At 34.6% G+C, this 18,094-nt stretch overlaps 1 protein-coding gene across 1 annotated transcript; it reads left to right on the top strand.

The window, feature by feature from the left end:
• The first annotated feature begins 2,614 nt into the window (after nt 1–2,614).
• Nucleotides 2,615–17,683, top strand: LOC110452520 (intraflagellar transport protein 74 homolog). Its single transcript, XM_021501102.1, has 23 exons — nt 2,615–2,701; nt 3,636–3,703; nt 3,990–4,036; nt 4,588–4,642; nt 4,824–4,901; nt 5,065–5,119; nt 5,784–5,882; nt 6,457–6,517; nt 6,880–6,939; nt 7,368–7,429; nt 7,993–8,071; nt 8,280–8,402; nt 9,104–9,137; nt 9,495–9,645; nt 10,004–10,083; nt 10,312–10,365; nt 11,710–11,750; nt 12,096–12,152; nt 12,503–12,623; nt 14,394–14,557; nt 15,567–15,692; nt 16,511–16,571; nt 17,092–17,683. Coding segments are annotated over exons 1-23 (1,797 nt in total). The 5' UTR covers nt 2,615–2,699; the 3' UTR covers nt 17,211–17,683.
• Nucleotides 17,684–18,094: the final 411 nt, after the last annotated feature.

Genomic DNA, 18,094 nt, shown 5'->3' with positions numbered 1-18,094 from the left:
ATCCCCATCATAAACAATAGCCTCATTACCAACACATCTCACAGACATGCATCATCCTCATCATCATCTTCATTATCACTTTATTTTTTAGATAAAACAACATCTCATCATATTACATACAATGCATCATCATCATCATCATCATCATCATCAAAGCAATATCTTTCAATATACTTCCTTTCATTTCGATTCATCATAATGTCATTGTATCGTCATAATCATACAGAGAAAAAATACAAATCAACACTGGTCATTACCATAAATACTCGCATCATGTACATGTGATCATCATCCTCACTGTTATTATCAAGAAAACAAGAACAAACAAATATACAAGGCATGATTTCATCACATCCTAATCAGCATCATTCATTACGGCATGTCATCCATACTCTATATCTCATCATTCCTACACATTATATTTTGATCACCTTTCACATGTCACATGACTCTCACATCCTGGCATCATACACATAAAGTTATTTACATGAATGTATATTGCACTTTATTGGCTGGACAGACAATAGAAATGAAATAGAAACAAAGTGGAGGAAAAGGTTGGGAGGTAAGACATAATATTTTCAGCTTTGCCAAGGGCTAGGAGAAGCCTACTTGTTGCGAACTTTGGTATTTATCACGAACATTTTTTATGTTAGAAAGGGCTCACACTTTTGTAGTAAAATCTACACAAGGATTTGAAAGAAGAACCCGTGCCGATGTGTGCTGTAGTCTAATAGGATGGCCATCCATAGAAAGTATTACTGACGTCAAGAAATTACTGTTTTATGGAATGCTATGTAGAATGGGCAGGGATACGTTATCGTTCATTTTTTTAATCGATTGTTTGCAGCAGTTTTTTCGATGGATACAAATCGTTTGATTAAAAAGCATAGTTTATGTCTATATTTGTTTAGAATCATTCGGAAGTATAGTCTGTAAAAATATGTGCATGAATTTATAGATAACTGTAATTTTCCTGATAAGAGAAACTGGAAAACGATAGTGAAAGTGTCTGTTTCAAGCATACAGAAGAACGATTTTAGGAAACGTACCTCAAATGACTATTATTTCAGCAAATTCATTCGTGATAAGTTACAACCGCACTGTTTATGGTTGTTATCCAAGAAATACCCCATGTACAGAGATAAGATACATTTTGTGATGAATCTTATTGTAACAGTTAGAAATAGTAATACTACAGACCTTTGTCACAGGTGTGGTGAGCTCTACCAAGATCATACAGAACATGTTAAGATATGATTTTACGGACATGTTAAGATGTGATTTTACGGACACTATTAGAGATAAGTAATGGCCATAATGAATATAGCCAATATACACGACCTGTCATTTAGTCAATATATTCGTTATCTGAAAATGAAAGCATGTATTATCTGCTTGGAGGTGAAGTTAACTTCAGTCTAGAATTTACAGCAGCTCATTTGAGAGCAACCCTATATATCAGTCCAGGTGGAAACTACAAACATATTCATGACACTTTATTTATTTATTCAGATATGCTTATGTAGCGGAACTGGACTGGGTGGATCGTCGGTGACTATGGCCGTTTTCGTTTAAAAGGTTGAACCTGTCGGGCCACAGTTGTTTGTTTATTAAAAAAGGTCAGAAATAGTAATACATGTTGCTGCTTTCAGGCGAGCCTTGACAAAGTATTGGAAAGCCTGCATAAACATTTCAAGTCCGTCAGGATTTATACCCGAAAAGGCCCCAGCTCAATTGGTAGAGCGTCCGTCTAGAGTTCAGAGGGTCCCGGGTTCGAACCAACCCTTGTTTCAAGCACTAGGTTAATGCTTAGCAATGTGATAACGCATCCATTAAAAGGGATTAGGAGTCACGGTTGCCTTTAAGCTTCACGCTTAGAGGAATTGTCAAAATTTCCCTTTAGCTCAATTGTACAGTGTTCGATTAGAAAATCATGGACCGCTGACTCGGTCCCTTGTGAAGGCATATTACTCCTTCCTATTTAAAACTGGTGCCAAGCCACTTCCCGTACAAGGTAGTGGAGAACCCTTGGCGGTTATAAATATACCTGTTTGGTAATAGCTAGGGTGGTCTTCGGGATCGAAAACTTGGATAAAAGGGTTTGTGTTAAGGATGTATTGAGATAAAGTGTCAACGAAGCCTTACCAGCTTCGGATAGAAGCTCTTTTGATTTTTGATCCCCACAACGGGTAAACATAATACAAAAAGAAATGTGGAAGGCACAAGGAATTAACCTCCTATTAGTTTTGGCTCTTTTGGGAAGAGAAATGCATTTTATTTTAACCCGGTGAATTTTGAGAAAATCTAGTTGACAGTACTCGTGTATCAATCGTTAAACATGAATAAAAGATGAGAAATGATATTTTCTCATTTAAAACCTACTAATCCTGACCATTTGATAATTTTTTAATTAACTTTGCTATTATTTCAAGCATTTTCGGGACCAAGGAATCAAATGTGATATACATTAATGATGCTGGCGCTAATGAAGTTGACAGGTGAAGCCCGAAAGACGAAATCTTTGCAATATTAATAGAGCTGTACAGATCCTATGGGCCTCTTTTTTAGATGAAGGGAAGCTACTCTAAATCTTAAAAATACTCGCGCCTAACACCATTATCCCACAATGCATTGCCCACATACTTCGATGAGAACACTTTCATGATTTTGTACTGAAGTCGTCTAATAGAGGGAATATGTAAGCATTGTTGATTCTTGATTTAAAATTCATTATATGAGTGATACATTTGTGCAGTTCAAATCTATATAAATGCGTCAGTGTTTGGAATGTAGGCTGTAGGAAAGTTGTTTTCATTCTGAAATCGCCAACAAAATTTCTAGATTTGTCTGGCGTTTACCTTAGCGACAATATTTTAGGATGATCTTGATCGGCTAATGCATGTTTTTTTGGTCAACTTCTTCTTAGCTAATCATACGTAACTTATTAAAACTAAAGTTTAACCTATTAGCCATAATTGCCAAATCAGTTTATTTGAATTGGGTTGACTACCAGTTATGAGTAAAAAAAAGGGGGGGGGGGGGGCATAATATCTCCCAACATGATAAAAAAAGAGAGTTCATGACAATTTCAGTTCTTCATTGGTTTGTATGGCAGTGCTACATTCTTACAGTATGCAGTATATTAAACAAAATATGACAGATGGATTTGTATTCCGGTATCAGCATTTTATTTTCAAAGAAACATTTTCAATATCTTTTTCTGTCTTTCATGAATTCCATTGTCAATGATGTCATCATGGTTAATAAGGTTGTAAGCAGCTTTGTGCCACTTAGGGGTACTGATTAGCTGTTTTTACATTGCAGAGAGTTAAACATAGGCAAGAAAGATATGTTGAAGATGTATGCTTTTGTATTGGAATCAATCATGTATTTTTTGTACCCCTGCTGTTCCCAAAAGGGAAAAGTGAAGTGTTAGCCAAATGGTTGAACTCACTGGATATGAAATAATTTCATGGTTGATTTGTATCAGTTTTGACAGGGATTTCACTGGTGTACATCTGTAATACCAATGAAGCTCACTTTATGAACATGCTTTGCGGGCAAATGAAATAGTGTATGCTAATATGATTTAATTGTTTCATTTCATGATGTTTACATTTGATTTTTTTCAGGAGTGGTAGAGTACCAACTGCTAGTGGGGGTCGCCCCAAGACGGGAGCGAGGGGAGCAATGGGAACAGGTATTGAATTTTGCCAACAAATTATGAAATGGATTTAGTGTTTTCTCAAGAATAAAGAACCTAGAGTATCTCCCTTATAATTTTGAAATTCCACCTCTATAATGATACTATGGCCCCTTTTTTCAAACCCGAAGGTAACTTTTTGAGTCACTAATTAACAATGATATGGTTACATGCATATACATATACATTCTCCATCATTGAAGTTTTAGGAAAAATACAGTACGTCCTATTGTTATAAATTGATGAGGATTATTTTGTTTATTTAATGGTCTGACTATTGTAGCTGCTGGGATACAACCAGGAACAGCTTCAAGACTGACCACAGCAATGGTAAATATGTCATTATTTAACATCTTAAAGACTGACCACGGCAATGGTAAATAAGAAATAAATCATCCATTAACCTCCAATACTGACCCCAGCAATGATAAATTACAGATATAAATACTGGTCTGTCATTAATCTAATGGTTATTAAAGGATTATAATATGAATGTTCAATGTAATAGTGTAAACAACAACTAAACATTAGGAAAGTAGTGTTTTAGTAGTAGTTACAGTTTATACAATAGGGCATAGTGACAAAGAGGACTACCACTTAAAGTATCTGATATCATTGTAATGCAAGAAATATGCTACCTCTCAATGATTCAGCCATGATTTTTTTAGTGTAAAGTAATGGCATTTACTTTGGTTTTAATAATAGTAAAGATTAGGTTGCCTTACAAGCGTCAGCTGTAGGGAATTTCCCTTAAGCTCAGCGGTAGAGCATCGGGCTGGAGAGCCAAGGGTCACAGGTTCGAGCTCCAGCGACGGCACTATCTTTATCACTATTCCTGGTCCTACTACACAACTAAGAACAAATAATTTTATATTCCACAGAATCCTGGCACTGCTCGTCCAGGTACCAGAGGTGGTTCTTTGGGAGGGGGAGTTGGTGAGTACTGGCATTCATTGGATTATCATTCAATTTCTGAATATGTAGAAATTATTTAAGAACGAAAGTGGGAATATTTTTTTATAATTGTATTGAATGGACAGCAACCCAAGTGATAAGCAAAATTATATAATAAAAGAGCTTGATACTTTGATAATGATGTCTTTCCATCTGTATACAGCATTAAATGCCCAGGTGAAGGTTGTGGACCGCCCTATGACGCAGCAAGGTCTGGGAGGCATGAAGACTGGAATCAAAGGTAATTGCAATCATATATGAAAATATCCCAAATGATATGGCAAAAGAAAAACATCTTGTAATCTGAAGAAAGTATGTGTATGTTCATTGTGACATGTTGTTTATTATGAATTGTTTTTTTTTATTGTGATGTGATGTTTACTTTGATGTGTTATTTATTTCAGGGTCAGGTCCACAGAGACAGGTCCAGGACAGAACCTACTTCCTTGGACTGATCAGGTACTGTACATATTGGCGAGAGATGAGAATTTCTGGGATATACCAGTAATCTTAAAATATCTGTGTTAATAAATTTCCAGACACAGGAAACATAAATTTTGCAGATCAGAATATAGTTTTATTTCTTAAAAACGTCAGAGAATGTAAATATTTTGTGTTTGTTCCCAAAGGATTGTAGTTTGACTGACAACCGTTCCATAGGTGTAGTCTTAATACATGAACAAGTTTCTGGACTGGCTAAAGCTTTTATAAAGAATGTTCCCAATAACACTCTTCCAGGTCCGAAATATATATTTTGCATTATATATGTATGCATTATATGTATCTCATAAGGTTTGCTTTATACTCATACTTACCAACCTTTTGAAATTTCCATGGGGAAGATTCTGTCTGTTCAAAATTAAAGCATAAATAAGATGTGTGTATATACCACATACCTACCTGCTGGAGACATAATATCCCATTAAAATGACTTCTTTTGAGTTTTTTGTTTTTTTCAGATGAAATCATTAGATCTTAGAATATTTATAGAGTAGTTTAGCAAATGTGCTGGTTGAAAAAAATAAATTCAAGGGTTCAAAATTGGGAGTCTCCCTCCTAAATAGGAAGAGTGTGCAAGTATGTATACTGTATATAAAATATACATCTTAAATTGTTTTTGTAGGAGTAAGATCAATGAATTAAATACAGAGAACACCAGATTAAACAAGGAGATTGATAGTACACAGGACGAAAATTCCACATATCTGACATATGAGAAAAGGTGAGTATATTTATTCATTCATTTTCAAAATCAAATTTATATGTCAAATATAATTCCATTGAAAATGAAGTCTTCCTTATGTCACAGTTGTAAGTACCTGCCAGAGTTCTCCTAGGACTTATTTACATATAATTTTCATTTTTTGATGAATTTTTCATGGAATAGTGATAATCAAATGCTGCAAGACCCTAGGTCTATATCATCAAATATTTTATAACAACATACAACAGATTGGTTATTAATGTACAGTGTATTACATAATTCAGAATATATGAACATTAGCATGGCATATTCTAAACTGGGGAGATTGTTCCAACCATTTACGACCATACCGAGAACGGGAAAGTGTTTCTCCTGAGCTCAGTGTTACAGTGGTTTTAATACATCTTTAGGTTGTATTTGTTGGATTTTCAAATGAATTTAAATTACATACACTAGGCAGTGTATGTAATTTAAATTCATTTGAAAATCCAACAAATGTTAATCAGAAATAAAAAAATAATCAAATAAAGTCTTTTAACATGTAAATTTAATATGTTGTGAGACTACATAAAACTCTATTGTTTTCTGACAGAGCTGAACAGCTAGCGACAGAGATCAGAGATCTACAGGGAGAACTGGGCGACTACAATACGGTAAGTACAATCTCACACATCACAGGGTATGTTGTTCATGTATTTTTATTTTACAAAATGAAGTTGCTCATTCCGATTTACAAAAAAATAAAATAACTTCAACAGATAATGTATCAAGTTGAAATATTGTTATTAAGTCTATGATTGTAATCCTGTCTCAGAATGCATCCTACATCCGGTTCTATCTTCTGACCATGATTCTGTAACAAAAGTTATGTTGTTAGATATACTGTAGTGTTGAACAGTTCCAGCATTGATCATTGTACAGCTGAGTGTGTTATAAACATGTAGCTAAATTATCACTATCATCTCATATATCAATACCCTGCACTCCCAAGTACATGTGTCTACTTCTGTTTCAGTTGGTTGACAAGTTAACAACAGATGAAGACATCCAGGATGTTGAATTTGATCTTAATGATGTAAGTTTGATTAAATTGATGGTATTTATAATCATGTAGTAAGCTAAATTGTGGCAATTCCATAATTAAAAATTAGTAATTGTATTGGGGGAGATGGCAGGCAAATCTTTTAATATATTATTAGTGGGTTTAAAACCAGAACTGTCTGCCAATGATTTTCAATATATTGATAATTGGCGGAGTCTCTGAAAAAGTGTCTCCCACCCCTCATCATTGGTTATTTCTGGATCACTCCTTATGGTATCATATATTCTCAGGCTCATTTATTTCTATCTATACAATGATATCATGGGTAAGTTTCAGGAATGCCTCTCAGAAAATGAATTATCTATCATGTTATATTGAAAACATATATTTCAATGCCTTTTACCTGTAAGGGATTATTACCTCAGTAAAGTGTATCCTGATGTTTGTGTTTCTGGGTTTAGCTGAGGAATGGTAATGAGAGGGAGACAAAAAAGATAGAAGAATTATTTGAAGTGAAGAAAACGTGAGTATATAATGACAACATATAGAACTGTGGTCGTTACAGAAATGTAAGTCAACATTGATGAAGAATTATGATCACCTTTCAGGTATCTGTTTACAGATGATGTTTACTGTGTTTTAATTTAGCCTGTATTCTGTAAATGTACTTACTTTTAGCAGTATTCTTATACAAACATTTTTTTGCACTTTAAACTTTTGCACTCAATTATGATAACACTAATAAATGTTTCAGTAAACCTTAATTTATTGCATATATTGTGGGTGCACCAATTCATCAATGTGCTAATCTTTTAAATATTGATAGTTTGCAAAAAATCAAGTGTGCTAAAATAAGTATGTTTATAGTTAAAGCTGAATGATAGTAAGACTGAAGAAATCTATCAACACCTATCTTTATAAATCATGGCTACTGCTGTCAATTTTATGTTTAGTCAAATTGGATTTAAAGCATGAGATCATAATTATTTGTCACATGGTGATGTTATTATATATCTGTGTACATGGTAACATGCCTGAGTTTATATTCCGTCTTAATGTCGAACATTCTGGCTGTGTGATTTACAGCAAGGAGGAGGCTATTCAGCAGCTGGACCAGGAACTTGACCAGGAGAAGAGGATGGCAGACAACCTTGTCAATGATATGGTACGTTGGTTGATTGGCAGTTTTTCTGATCATGCACAGTAATAGAAGTGTCTTGAAGACAAATGTTACAATAAGTATGAGAAATTTTGAATTTTGAAATCTGAGTTCCATACAGACGAATTAAAAGAGTAGCACAGCTTCCAGCTTTCAATTCAAAATTGGTTCTATAGTGAATCCCATTATAATATCACAACGTTTTGTTCTTTAGAAACCTGAGACGAGGGAAAAGTATGTAAAGCTAAAGGATATGAACGAACACATGCTGCGGCAGCTGGAAAAAGGTCAACAGGAACTGGACGTCCTCAACTCAAAGATAGAAACACAACAAGAGGTGTGTGTCATGAATACCCAGAATCATCTTACTTATTTCTGAAATTGAGTACTTGGTTCAGCCATTTCACATGCTTAAAGAACATTATCAGCAATAGTACATTTTAGTGAAAACTGATTTGGTTTGCCACTGAATGATGTATTGCAATAACCTACATTTAGATTTTGACTGGTAACTGATTTTGTGAGCGTAACAGAAACGTATATATTGTATGCACATGTAAGTTGCAATCACATCTAGTGTGATGTATATGTTACATGTATTTCAGAAAGTTCTGATTGCCTTTTAATTTGGGGATCTCAAAACAGACATTAAACTTTGCTTTTTGAGATCTTGAAACATTGGTCAAACGCGATGATTAAATCACAAGAAATTCTGAAACCTAGATAAGAACCTTACAAACTATTGACTTTGCACTACGAGCATGCTCATTGCAAACATTCTGACAAAAATGACAAGCCCCCAAGCAGGAGACAATTCAGTTGAAGTCTTCCCTATATCTAAGATAAATACAACATGTAGGCACATACTTAATGCAAACAGGCTATATAGTAGGACTATTAAGTCCTCTTAATCTATGGACAAATCTAGCTTGTATAAAATTAAAAAATAATGCACCAATTAAGCTTCTGACTATAAAGTAGGTTTTGTATACGTTTTTGATAGGATGCAGTGTGACTTGATATTGATTTAATTTACAGGAATTGTCCTTATCACAAGTCAAGCAAGAAGCTGGTAAGTATAGCTAGTCTCCTTTCAAGGGGTATCAAATCTTATTCTTTTAATGTATTAATATTTAGTGTTAATAACAAATCCTAGAATGCCGTTAATCCTAGAATGTTCTTTTTAATCTAAAATTTATTAATCTTTTGGCAATGTAATTATAAAACACTGTCTTGTAGTCAGATACTAGATTATATACATACATGTACTTAAAACCTTTATATGTGTGTTACCCGCGGTAATTGTAAATGGTGTCTACAGTATTCATATGTGGAAATTTTCCAAATCGTAGAAATAAAATGATACTTATTTTTATTTGTGGTCTAATGTATTTTTAAAACTATAAAACATGACTCATTCTGTTTCTAGTGAGACTTTATGAGCAGCTGAACGAGTTGGAGTCTAAGAGAGATAGCCTGGTAGAGGAGACAAAGACAACCGTGTCACCTGCCGAGGAACGGGAACGCCTCTTAAAACAGGTCAAAGAGGACAACCAGGAGATCGCCAGTGTAGAGAGACAGTATGTACATTAAACACTGTTGATGTAACACAGTAAAATGTATCCGCTGTATTGATTGCTTTGAGAAGTTTGTTGTTAACGACAGATTTTAACGATTAATGTTGTCTACTTAAAACCATTGCAATTAATATAAATGACAGATTTTTCTGTATTCATGGAGAATGTGATGTGCTGGATAAGCAAATCATCATATTAAACAACTTTTTCCATGAGTCGAGTGTAAAGGCTTAACGTCCAATACCAGGGTTTATTGTAGAGGATAACTTACATTCTTCCCTAGGTCTCAGTAGGGGGTTGCCATTTGGGATTTAGCAGTTGCTTATCTTCTCTTTTATCTATAAATGTCAATTGTTTGTAGGACAAAGGAGATCAGAGAGAAAATTGAGCAAATGGAAGAAGAAAGCAGACAACTCGATATTGATATAGAGGAGAACCAAGGTAGGTTAATATAAAAAAGAAGAAATTGGGTAAATCGAGGAAGATCACTATTGGTAAAATATAGAAGATCAATGTAGGTTCATATGGAGAAAGATCAGTGTGTAGTGTAATAAATGCAAAAGAGTACAAGTATTTGGGGGGTGGGGGGCTGTTCTGAGCAGGTGCTTTGCAGATTAATATAGGGGATTTCAAGTTGTTATTAACCATAATGGTCATGTCTTTTTGCAGGCGAAAGAAATCAAAAATACAAAGAACTGAAGAAACGAGAGGAAACAATGGATGGTAAATATAACTCAAGACGACATGATCGCAGAATTCAGGCAATGTTCTCACTTTTCTCCTGTGAACTGTATATTTCAATATTTTGACGTGATTTCTTGCGATGTTGAGTTAAGTCTAAACATCTTCTTCAAAATATACACAAAAAAGCATTGGTGTTAGTGCTTTGTTTAATTTACAATGATTTGTTTCTTTGTTGAGCAATAAATATTTACTGATGGTATTGATTAATAATAGATACACTGAAAATGAAAGTAGGTCAACAAGTCATGTGAAAACTTTCCACACAATAAAATTATTACAAGAGGGGTATTAGGAACAAGCGGTATTGAAAAGTGAGTTGGTATTTCTCATATGATCTCCATGTTTCCAAGTGGAATTTTCAAGCTTATAAAGTCACGACAAAGACCAATTACAGGATTTTTATAAAGTCACGACAAAGATCAATTAGAGGATTTTTATCAAGTCACGACAAAGACCAATTACAGGATTTTTATAAAGTCACGACAGAGACCAATTAGAGGATTTTTATCAAGTCACGACAGAGACCAATTAGAGGATTTTTATAAAGTCACGACAGAGACCAATTAGAGGATTTTTATAAAGTCACGACAGAGACCAATTAGAGGATTTTTATAAAGTCACGACAGAGACCAATTAGAGGATTTTTATAAAGTCACGACAGAGACCAATAAGAGGATTTTTATAAAGTCAAGACAGAGACCAATTAGAGGATTTTTATAAAGTCACGACAGAGACCAATTAGAGGATTTTTATAAAGTCAAGACAGAGACCAATTAGAGGATTTTTCAAAGACAGTGAGATGTGGTGAAAGGGAGGATGAGAAAGGGACTCCTTCTTGGTAACTTTGTAGGGGTCTTAGAAATAAGCCATGATGAAAGTGATAATGTAGAAGTTTGACGGGGGGTATATAGGTATCAACCTGTCTGTCTGTCGGTCGGTCTGTCTGTCCATGATTCTTATATTAAAGCGCAACTCCTCCTTAACCGTGTGTTAGAATTTGTTGGAACTTGGTACAGTTAAAGTGAATCATATTTACCTAGGTAAATGTGCATGAAGAAAGGAATTTGTGATTTGACTATTTTCCTAGGAGTTATAGCCTTTGAAAGTTCAATTTCTGCTTAAGAAACATTATAAGCACAAGCGGGGGGGTAAATCTTCGTTGGCTCGCTCAGCTTCTCTAGTTTTAATTTGGTTTATTTATGTTTTCTCTGAGCTATTTGGCAATAATAACATAATAAGGTAACTCGCTAAGACAGGAGTCTACAAGACAAGTGAAATATACAGTAAGTCCTGAAATTAATTCAAATTTTCATTTCATTTCAGAATTCCTCAATACTTTTGAAGAATCTAAAACGCAAGAAGGGGTAGGTTTACATCAAAACTTGGAAAGAAGGATATGCCTTTTTAGCACTGTTAATTTTTCTGTATAACCTAATGGATAGAATTTTCACAATTGTTTTATTCCATCATTAGTAAAGCTTTTGTTGGAAAAAATGTGGGTAAAACTATAAGTTGTTAAGCTTTTAAAAATGACACAGCATAGATGTACTTTTCCCCCCCAAAAAAATGCAGTATGATTAAAAATTGATTTTAGTTGCCATTGTTATACATAATAGTGCTACAGTATCTCTGTTTTTTATTTCCTGTCTTTCAGAATTTATTCTGTTTCTGAAGTGTACTTGAGCTAATTTTCCTTTGTGCAATTTCAGCAAAGAATTAATCAGCTGGAACAGAATGTTGTCAGTATCTTGGAACACATTAGTCGGGTGAGTGGGTAACTGTCTTACATTAAGATACAGGTACTAGGTAATACTACCTGGAATTGTTATCCTGGGACCTCAGTTGGTTGATTGACACAGGTGTATTTTGTGTTTGTATATGTATGTAGAATTCAGACTTCCGGAGAGGTTAGTCCAGAGAGGTAAAAGGTATTTCATATTTGGATTATGGAAGATTGTAGCAAACTTACAAATTTTAATTCATTGAGTATGAATTGAGATGATAGAGTTAAATTTTGATATTTTCTTTACAAAGTACACTGTGGTATATTTCATAGATATAATTTTCACATGCAGGCTTTTCATTAAAATGCATGTTGATTTTGTTGCTCTTTCAGAACATGAGTCGATTCTCACATTTACCAAGTCCACAAGAGCTTGCTACAATGAAACAAGACTTGGACTTCAAAACTGGAGAAATGAAAAAATCAGAAACTACCACCTTCGGACTAGCAGCAGGTTGGTATAGTTAGCCTGAAGGCCTTGCATTTGGAAAATTGATTGTGCTATAGCAATCATTTTGTCTTTCCAGCCAGAAGAGCAGGTTCAAATGTGACTTAATAAACATTGCAGAATTCCCTATTGTTATTGGGGATATTAAATTGAGGTCTTTGTTACTAAAAAAACCACCAATGTACGTTAAATTCATATCATGAAAGATTTCTGTAACTGAACTTAAGGATACCAGTCTCACTGTACGGTCGTTTTTCCTATATAGAGTAACCTCCCGTTAACTTCCATTTGGATATGACTGCAGCACATTTGGGATCATACACTACCGTGGTCCAGCTAGCTCAATCGGTTTCAGAGATGGTATAACAATCTGAAGTCTAGGGTTCGAAACCTGGTCTGAGCCCGCAGAATATTTTCTTTCGGAACACGTTTGTTGAATGTATTTTGTTCATTTCATCTTCATTATGTTTTCATAAAAGTCCTGCAAGGTATGTTTTTCTTTTCAAAAATGATTTATCAAAGCTATAGTCATGCTGAAAAAATAAGTTATGAATGCATAGTTTCATATATTGGCAGTGATACGGGGATCCTTAATTTATTATTGACCTGAAACCTGTCTACTATCAACTACATAAGCATTCTGCAAGGCCTCTACAGACCATTCATAGCTTTTGTGATCATGTAGTTTCAATGACAACAGTATGCATTAACAAATGTTATTTTGTAATATTAAATACTGTAACTTAAGATCTTCAAAAAGAAAGACATTGCCAAATCAGTTAAATGCAGCTTTACTGATATCATGGCTCAGAAATGCAAATAAAAGACATTCACAGTATCGTTTTTGATGATCCCTGCAACAAAATGGTATTCTTGAAAAAATCTTTTTATTATCATTATACTATTTAAATTACTCGTCAATATTTGAGAAAATCAATTGTCTCTACTTCCAGAAAATTTCTTTTAAATGAGAACATACTTTAAATAAAACTTGATATGATAGATTTTAAATGGAATATCATATTTGTATTGTATAGTTCTTGTCCATCCAAGTAAGAAGTTCTCAGATACTTGTTTGTTTTAGATTCATTGGTATGATTTGGTAGAGTAAATATAATAGGTCCGAAATTCACTGCAGTAAGAATGATTAGGTCCGAGATTCACTGCGGTAAGAATGATTAGATCCGAGATTCACTGTGGTAAGAATGATTAGTCCGAGATTCACTGCGGTAAGAATGATTAGGTCCGAGATTCACTGCGGTAAGAATGATTAGATACGAGATTCACTGCGGTAAGAATGATTAGATCCGAGATTCACTGTGGTAAGAATGATTAGATACGAGGTTCACTGCCGTTAGAATGATTAGGTCCGAGATTCACTGCGGTAAGAATGATTAGATACGAGATTCACTGCAGTAAGAATGATTAGATCCGAGATTCACTGCAGTAAGAATGATTAGATTCGAGATTCACTGCGGTAAGAATGATTAGATACGAGATTCACTGCAGTAAGAATGATTAGATCCGAGATTCACTGCAGTAAGAATGATACGATTCGAGATTCACTGCGGTAAGAATGATTAGATCCGAGATTCACTGCGGTTAGAATGATTAGGTCCGAGATTCACTGCGGTAAGAATGATTAGATCCGAGATTCACTGCAGTAAGAATGATTAGATCTGAGATTCACTGCAGTAAGAATGATTAGATCCGAGATTCACTGCGGTAAGAATGATTAGATCCGTGATTCACTGCGGTAAGATTGATTGGTTGTAGAGAGTGACAAGCTACAACAGGACCTACAGAAGGTGGAACAGCTGGAAGACAAGATCAACTCAGAGTTGGTTATGTTGGGAGAAAAGAACGCCTCTATGGAGAAGGAGTTAGGGGTATATTCTGACCTCGACACACTCCGAAAAAACTCGGAACAGAAAAAACAGGTATTTCTATCTGTGGTTTTTGACATAAAAAGTATTAAATTTAATCTCATTATTTGTCCCATTGTGTGCAGAGCTTGTCAATATTATGAGTACTGTATAGCGGTCATATTTCGCAAGGGTTTTAATTTTACTATATTCATGCTTTGACTAATATCCGTGAATATCAAAATTGTTCACCATTTTATGGACCTTATCACAACATGTTGAAAATACTTATAACCCAAATACTTATAACCCAATGCTGTTATGCAAGCTTAAATAAACTCAAATAAGATTACCACCGGACAACTGGGCAGTACACATAAACACAACACTTACTTATAAGTGGCCACAATATATTAATGTGTACACAATAGGTGATTCATTGATTACAGTTTACTCCTTCAAAGGTACATACACATTTGATTAGCTTTCGAGTGAAGTCACTGGTGGATGACGACGCTTGTGATCAGTGTCTTCAAATGGTTTACCTGTAATTCGAGGTTTAACCCTTAAATGATTACACTCAAAATACTTTGAACATCACATGGGATTCGGGTGCACAGCGAAATTTAACCCCCACAAATATGCACAATGAAAACAAAACTGTACCAAGTGTTTTTACTTTTCATGTCAATCTGAAAATGAAAGATGGTTTTCATAGCCTCTGACAGTGACTTTTTACTTCTTTAGAATGGCTTGATCAATTGATCACTTGGTACAATGTTCCTTAAGTGATACGGTCCATAGATATTGTGTGAGCATTAAGGATTCTTCGCGTTTTGCATTTGTGTTGAAATCAAAAATTTAAAAACTGTATTTATGATTTATTAAACCACCTGGTTAAACATCCGATTCAAGAGGTAATGGGTTTCATAGAACCTGTCATAGTAACACATCACTTTCAGCTATGTGTACTGTGTGCCTTGTATAGAATATGGCTTCATTGGTAATTCTGCTGACCAGGTGAGTGATGAATGTAATTTTATAAGTTAAGCTGACAATACATTGTGTCATGCATTATTTTCAGAAACTGATGGAGGATAGGATAATACTACAGAAACGTAGAGACACCTTCAAAAAAACAATGCAGCACGTAACAGCAAAGTATGAGGGACTGAAATCTCACCTGAAGGACAATGAAACCTTCAATCAGGTAAAGGGTGATTCTAAAATTAACTACCACTGTATTTATCCAGCGATAAGCCCATGCCTGGTAATTAGCCCGTTCATGTTTATTGCAGTTCAGTAGAAAAAAACTTCTATTTCATTGTCCTGTAATCAGCCCACTACTACTTTGAAACAGAGATCAGGGGTATATTCGATTATCCGGTTGAAATGGTTGAACTTGAAAAGAAAATGACAGGCACAGACCTGGACCAAGGCTGACCTCAGGAATATTTGTCACGTGTAGATTGAGGGATCCAGACGTACCTGACCTAAACTAAAATGCTGACTATTGTTAGTTTGCATAATTTCTTTATAAAACAATGTCAAGCCACATGTAATTTTTGAGATACGTTATGTAAATCAGTGGACGCATGAAAGAAGGGCATAATATTCTTGATACATTGTTTTTCATTCTCCGAAACTGTGTATTTTTTAGCTCTGCTTATAGACCGGTCTGAGTGCGTTTGTTTATCGTGGAATATTTCTGCACCACATTTACGGTTTCAACCAGGATATGTGAATGTAACCTATGTGTTGGTCCCTCGGCTTATTGTGATATAAATAGTGTTATTTGTTTTAAGAAATGTAACAAATACTTTTCTCTTGAAGCAACTGGTTTGTTTTTACTGTAAAAGTATCAGTGTTGGTTAAGCCAGTGACATTTATTAACTTTGGAACCTTTTTAATATTACCAATATCATCTAATTCATGTTTTAAGATTTTAATACAGTGTTAAAAAAAGTGAATATCTGATTAAATGTACTGTGTACATAGCATTAAATTGAGTTTTTATTGTTATTTCAGCTGGAAAATCTGGAGCGAAAATGGCAGCATCATGAACAGAACAACTTTGTCATGAAGGACTGTATCCTTATCAATCATACAGCTGTATGAAACTGTACTTTAGTTCTGTTATAATTGATTTACCGATTACATAGCTTGTGTTAACAAATATCCTGAATGAACAATTGATGCATTGTTTAATGTGTATAAAACGTTTCGTGATTCTGGACTACATTACAGGGTATTATCACATGTGACATAGGGTAGACTACATGGTGTGTTGTATGTCAATGAAAGCTTCATCCCCCACTTCTATCCCATTAAACAGTTTTGGCTTCAGGTTCAGGGAAGCACCTGTTACCCTTAGTACAAGTCAATACTTGTATGCAGGTCAGAGTTATACGGGGGGGGAGGGATCTGTTTTTTTCGCAAACATGCAGGCTTTGACTTTGGAGTAGACCCAGTACCTATTTTGCTGTTAAATAAAGAATACACCTGTAAGGTATGTCATTAATATGTGAGTAAACAAAGAATTCTTCTGGTAGGTATGTCATTAATTAATATTTGTATTGTATTTTTGAATGCCTTAACTTTGATACCAGTCATTGCAGCCAAAACTATGGAGTGTGACTTCCGCCCTGTCAGTCGGAAAGTAAATGTAGCAATTGATGAGTACAATACGTTACTTCAGAACCAGATGGCAGGCAAACCGAGCATGTGATTCAATATCATCAGAATTCAACATCCACAAGAAAAGTACAAAGATGACACACTTCAAATTGTTATATGTTTGATATACTGGAGAGTGAACAACTAATCTTGGGTATCTGATCAGTAAACATCAGGACTGTGATATCAGACGTCTGAGGACTGCTAATTAGATAGATATTTCTGACAGGCATGAGTTTAATCAGGGATGGTACAAAAGGGAGTAGCAGTAATCAGAGAGAGGCTCAGGATAGATGCTAAGTTTCAGAGGTGGTTTACATTTATATTAGATCATGGTGTATCAGCAAAGGTGAGCTAAGGAGAGAAATGTATCAACAAAGCCTTGAAATGGAACTTTTGAGTCCGTGAGATATAATTTATAACATTTATATTCATTTAATTATTGATGCATTCATCCATTTATTTATATTTGTAGAATCTGCATTCCGTCCTTGTTTCTGTGATAATAAAAATCTAAAGATTAAATCAACATTGTTTGTCTTGTTTTAGTATTTTTTTGGAGAATCATTGTTGAATTGTAAGATAGACTTACCGTAAAAACCCATGTAATTTGGGCACCTATGTAATTTGCGCAGGTACTTTTTGAGGCTAAAAATACCAAAAAAACACTTCTACTCAAATATTTTGCACACCTAATTTTTTTTTAAAAATGTTCCAAGTTCCGAAAATCGATCGAAAATGATAGACAAACCGCTTGGGATTCTTAGAATCTTTGTAATTTGTTTATTATAAATAAGTTCATAAGTATTGTTTACAGGTACAATGATGTTAAAACTAAGAAGAAACTGCGTAAAATGTGTATTTTGTTGTTTGTTTCCTTTGAAATATCTGATCACACATGACACACACGTGTGTGCATATCAGCATACATCAATT

This window comes from Mizuhopecten yessoensis, unplaced genomic scaffold (genome assembly GCF_002113885.1).
Source record: "Mizuhopecten yessoensis strain PY_sf001 unplaced genomic scaffold, ASM211388v2 scaffold6719, whole genome shotgun sequence".
Classification (NCBI taxonomy): Eukaryota; Metazoa; Mollusca; class Bivalvia; order Pectinida; family Pectinidae; genus Mizuhopecten; species Mizuhopecten yessoensis.
The sequence above is the reverse complement of the archived record's forward strand: the minus strand, read 5'-3'. Positions and strand labels throughout refer to the sequence as shown.